Consider the following 3,494-nt stretch of genomic DNA (forward strand, 5'->3'; position numbering starts at 1 on the left):
TTCCCTCAATATAAGGTACGTCCCCTGGCGGAGACAATCACAAAGAAAGTCACTATAAAGATGGTTACAGGGAGAAAATCACTCAAAGCCCAAAACCCCAATACACCCAAATCTCACTCTCATACAAAGGAGAATAACAAAAGAAAACTCTTCTTCTTTTTGTTCTCTAAAGTGCTTTAGCACACTAAGCTATGAGAGAACAAAGAAATCATTTTGCCCTATTTCACAATATGTTGGGCACCACTCCTTTTATAAGGAGCAAAACCAACTCCTAATCCAACTTGGAGTAGGAGTCAAAGTCCAAGTCCTAATATCACTCTTACAAGGAAAAGGATTCCAAAAGCAACTAGGACTACATCACATGAGTCAACAGCTCCCTATATTTATGAGGTATTTACATGATATTTAGTCAAAATCCATCGCCACAAACTTACATCACAATGTTCCCACGTTAACAGAAAACTCAAATTAGTTGGTATAACAATCCATTTCATGAGCCACTACAAGCTGAATGATCAATTAGCAAAGGAACAAGTCCCAAAATCAAAAATATATTATTAAATCAGACCAAATATTATTAACCAATTTATAGACAATGAGATTATATACAATATATACAAAGATAGACAGAAAGTTCAGAATAGCCCCCATCAAATACATCAAAGACCCCCAAATTGTCCCCCTATTTGTACGTCGAACATTGAGAAGCAAAACGGTACCGTATTAGCAAATCGATGACAATCTCATCGGAATCTTCTCTCTCTCAGCGTCTCCGATCCCATCCGCCACGATCCGAACGATCTTCTTGAACGCGAAGTGCACGCAATTCGAGAGCGCGATCCAGTAGATCACCTCGTAGACGAAATCGAAAGCGGGATCAGAGGACGACGACGACGAATCCCAATAATGCCCTCCGAATCCGCCGAAATTCCATCCTCTGCCCCCGCCGGCGCCTCCACCAAACGGACCGTCGCCTCCGTCGCCGAAAACGCCGTCGTCTTCTTCGCCGTCCTCGAAATCGCCGCTAAAAGATTTCCGCCTTGTGCGACGCTTCTTCCGAAGGAGCGTCCGGCGAGCGGCCCGAGAGTAATTCGATTTGACCGGCGGAGGAGCGAGAGCGTCGACGGCAAAGAGAACGGCGGAGATCGAGACGTGGCTGTTGTTGTGGTTGTGGCGACGAAGAAGGAATTTGGCGAGCCCTAGGCCTTGCGTGGTGGCGATATTTACTGTGTCAGCGATGACAGAGACGTCCATGATCATAGTTTCGACGAATTAAGAAAAAAAATCGAGAATCGGTTGCAAATCGAACAGCAAGGGTTTGGAATTTATTTTCCCGGGAAATAAGGCAAAATGGAAAAGACGGGGAAAAAGGCAAGAAGCCACGTTTGGGAATACAAACTTCAGAGGCAACATCTTATTCTTACTTAAGACTGGCTCATGTAAGACGCCGACACGTAAGGTCAAATTTGAAAATTCAATGGTAATAAGAGTCGTCTCAATTGACTTATGCATTTTTTAATCTAGAATAAATAATTAAAATTCATTTTATTTAATTTAACTAATGAATTTTAAAATGCACTATACATCCGATTATTTATTCTTAATTTTATATTATTTTTTATTATAGTATTTTTTTTCACGTGGGTCCCACTTGATAACTCCACTACTTTACACATTTTCCCTTAGATCTCTACTATAAAGAAAAAAAAAAAAAAAAAAAAAAAAAGGAAAAACCTAAAGTGGTGGAAGGAAAAAAGAAAAAAACAAAGCGGAAAAGGAAGAGAGAGAATAATTAAAAAAAAAAAAAAAAAGATAAATGAATAGTATAACTCTACTTGTAGAGTTGCACTATTTATAGAATTAAGAAAAATCTATTCTAGAGTTTGAATACTTTAATACTTTCGTTATCTATTCTATTCTAGATGGAGTGCTCTAATGGTCAGCAAATTACGCCCACATGTAAGGCTTCTAGACATATTTCGGTTTTGAGTTTTCTAAATTTTCCTCCATTTTCCAAATCTCCCCTCATTTCCCCCACCAACCACTGTCCCCCTCCCCCACCGACTGAGCGCCGCCCAGCATGAAAGCCTTCCCCTTTCCCCCCAATTCCCCTAAATTTTTCAAAATCTCCCACGCTGCTGCTTTGTCTCCCCTTCCCTTCTTCCTCCTTCACTCACCACCAACCACTTCCCCACCGAACGCACCGGCGACGCCCACCCACGGCACTAGCTCGAAATCCAGCGACACCCGTTGAATGCCACCCGCATCGACACAGGCCACGTCCACAATCCAAAAATCAACCGGCCGACGCCACCCACGGCACCAGCTCAGAGTCTCACTGACCATACGTCATGTACCAATAAGAAGAAGGTATGTATACATGTTTACATATCGGTTTGATTTGTGTTATGGTTTTTTGTTTTGATTTTCTTTAAGGGATAGCTAAATTCAAGCGTTCTGATTTTTGATGGCTGGTTGAAGTTTACCAAGCAGGTTTGGTTTTGTTTTGAGTTGTTTTTGGTTCTAGGTGTGCGGTTGGAATTAAGGAGTTTTTTGGGGATACTTGTTTGCTGTTTTTGGCGGTTTTGGTTTCAACTGGGAACTTGGTTGAGTTTTGGTTTCTACCTATGCTTCTTTTTGGGAGTTGGCTTTCTTGCTGTGTGTTGGGTTTTCGGGTCCAGGTGTGCTGCTGGTATGTGGTGCTTTTTTGAGCTGTTTTCTTTGTGTGTTGTAGAGTTTTGTTGTTGTATATCCAGAAGTAGTTTTTAGCTTTTATGTGTGCTTTGTTTTGAGAGATTTTGTTATGGCTTTTGCATTTGTAGCCTGATGTCTGAGTTCCAGCTTGATTGCTGGAGTGTGTAATTCTTTGGTTGGTTGTTAAGAAATTTTCATTCATTCATTCAAAAAAAAAAAAAAAAAAAATCTGATTGCTACTCAACTCCTATTTTTATTTTTATTTTTGACGAATGAATTTTCTTTTATAACAACACAAAGAATACAATATCTCTCTAGCAGAAACCCGCTAGTATACCAGATGCAAACATGTATCTTGTTACAACCAACACCCCTCCAAACAATCTATACAACCTATACAGATACAAATCTCAATCTTCTGAGATTAAAATTTTATTTATCAACAAACAACAAACTCAAGTAACAAAAGAAAACAAACCAGCTAAAATACCACAGGAATAAAAACCTGCAGCCTTCTCATAGCACCCCCAACAGCAAAGACAGCTGCTCCACCAAATCTGCAAAGTTCCCAGCCTCTAAAACTTTCCTACCAATCCTTCCAACGACCAACAACAAGTAGTCACACTCCTCTGGAAAGATTCAACTTTGTTCTTTGTTTCATTGTCTTATCTTCCAAAGTATTTTCTTGAAAGTTTTTTTTTTTTTTTTTCCTTTTCATTTGGCCTGTATTGATGTTGATTTTGATTTTATGTTTGCAAATTGCAGTCTCTGATTGCCAAGGAATCGTATTTTGCGTATTG

At 39.8% G+C, this 3,494-nt stretch overlaps 1 protein-coding gene across 1 annotated transcript; it reads right to left on the bottom strand.

The window, feature by feature from the left end:
- Window positions 1–519: 519 nt before the first annotated feature.
- On the bottom strand, window positions 520–1,406 carry LOC133880890 (uncharacterized). Its single transcript, XM_062319849.1, has one exon. It carries the CDS (start codon window positions 1,258–1,260, stop codon window positions 724–726), a length of 537 nt encoding a protein of 178 aa, XP_062175833.1. The 5' UTR covers window positions 1,261–1,406; the 3' UTR covers window positions 520–723.
- Window positions 1,407–3,494: the final 2,088 nt, after the last annotated feature.

The sequence above is a fragment of the Alnus glutinosa genome, chromosome 1, assembly GCF_958979055.1.
Source record: "Alnus glutinosa chromosome 1, dhAlnGlut1.1, whole genome shotgun sequence".
In the NCBI taxonomy this organism is placed as follows: Eukaryota; Viridiplantae; Streptophyta; class Magnoliopsida; order Fagales; family Betulaceae; genus Alnus; species Alnus glutinosa.

What these genes read in the sequence shown, in the direction of transcription:
- LOC133880890 (XM_062319849.1), bottom strand. Translation starts at nt 1,260, where the DNA reads ATGATCATGGACGTCTCTGTCATCGCTGACACAGTAAATATCGCCACC.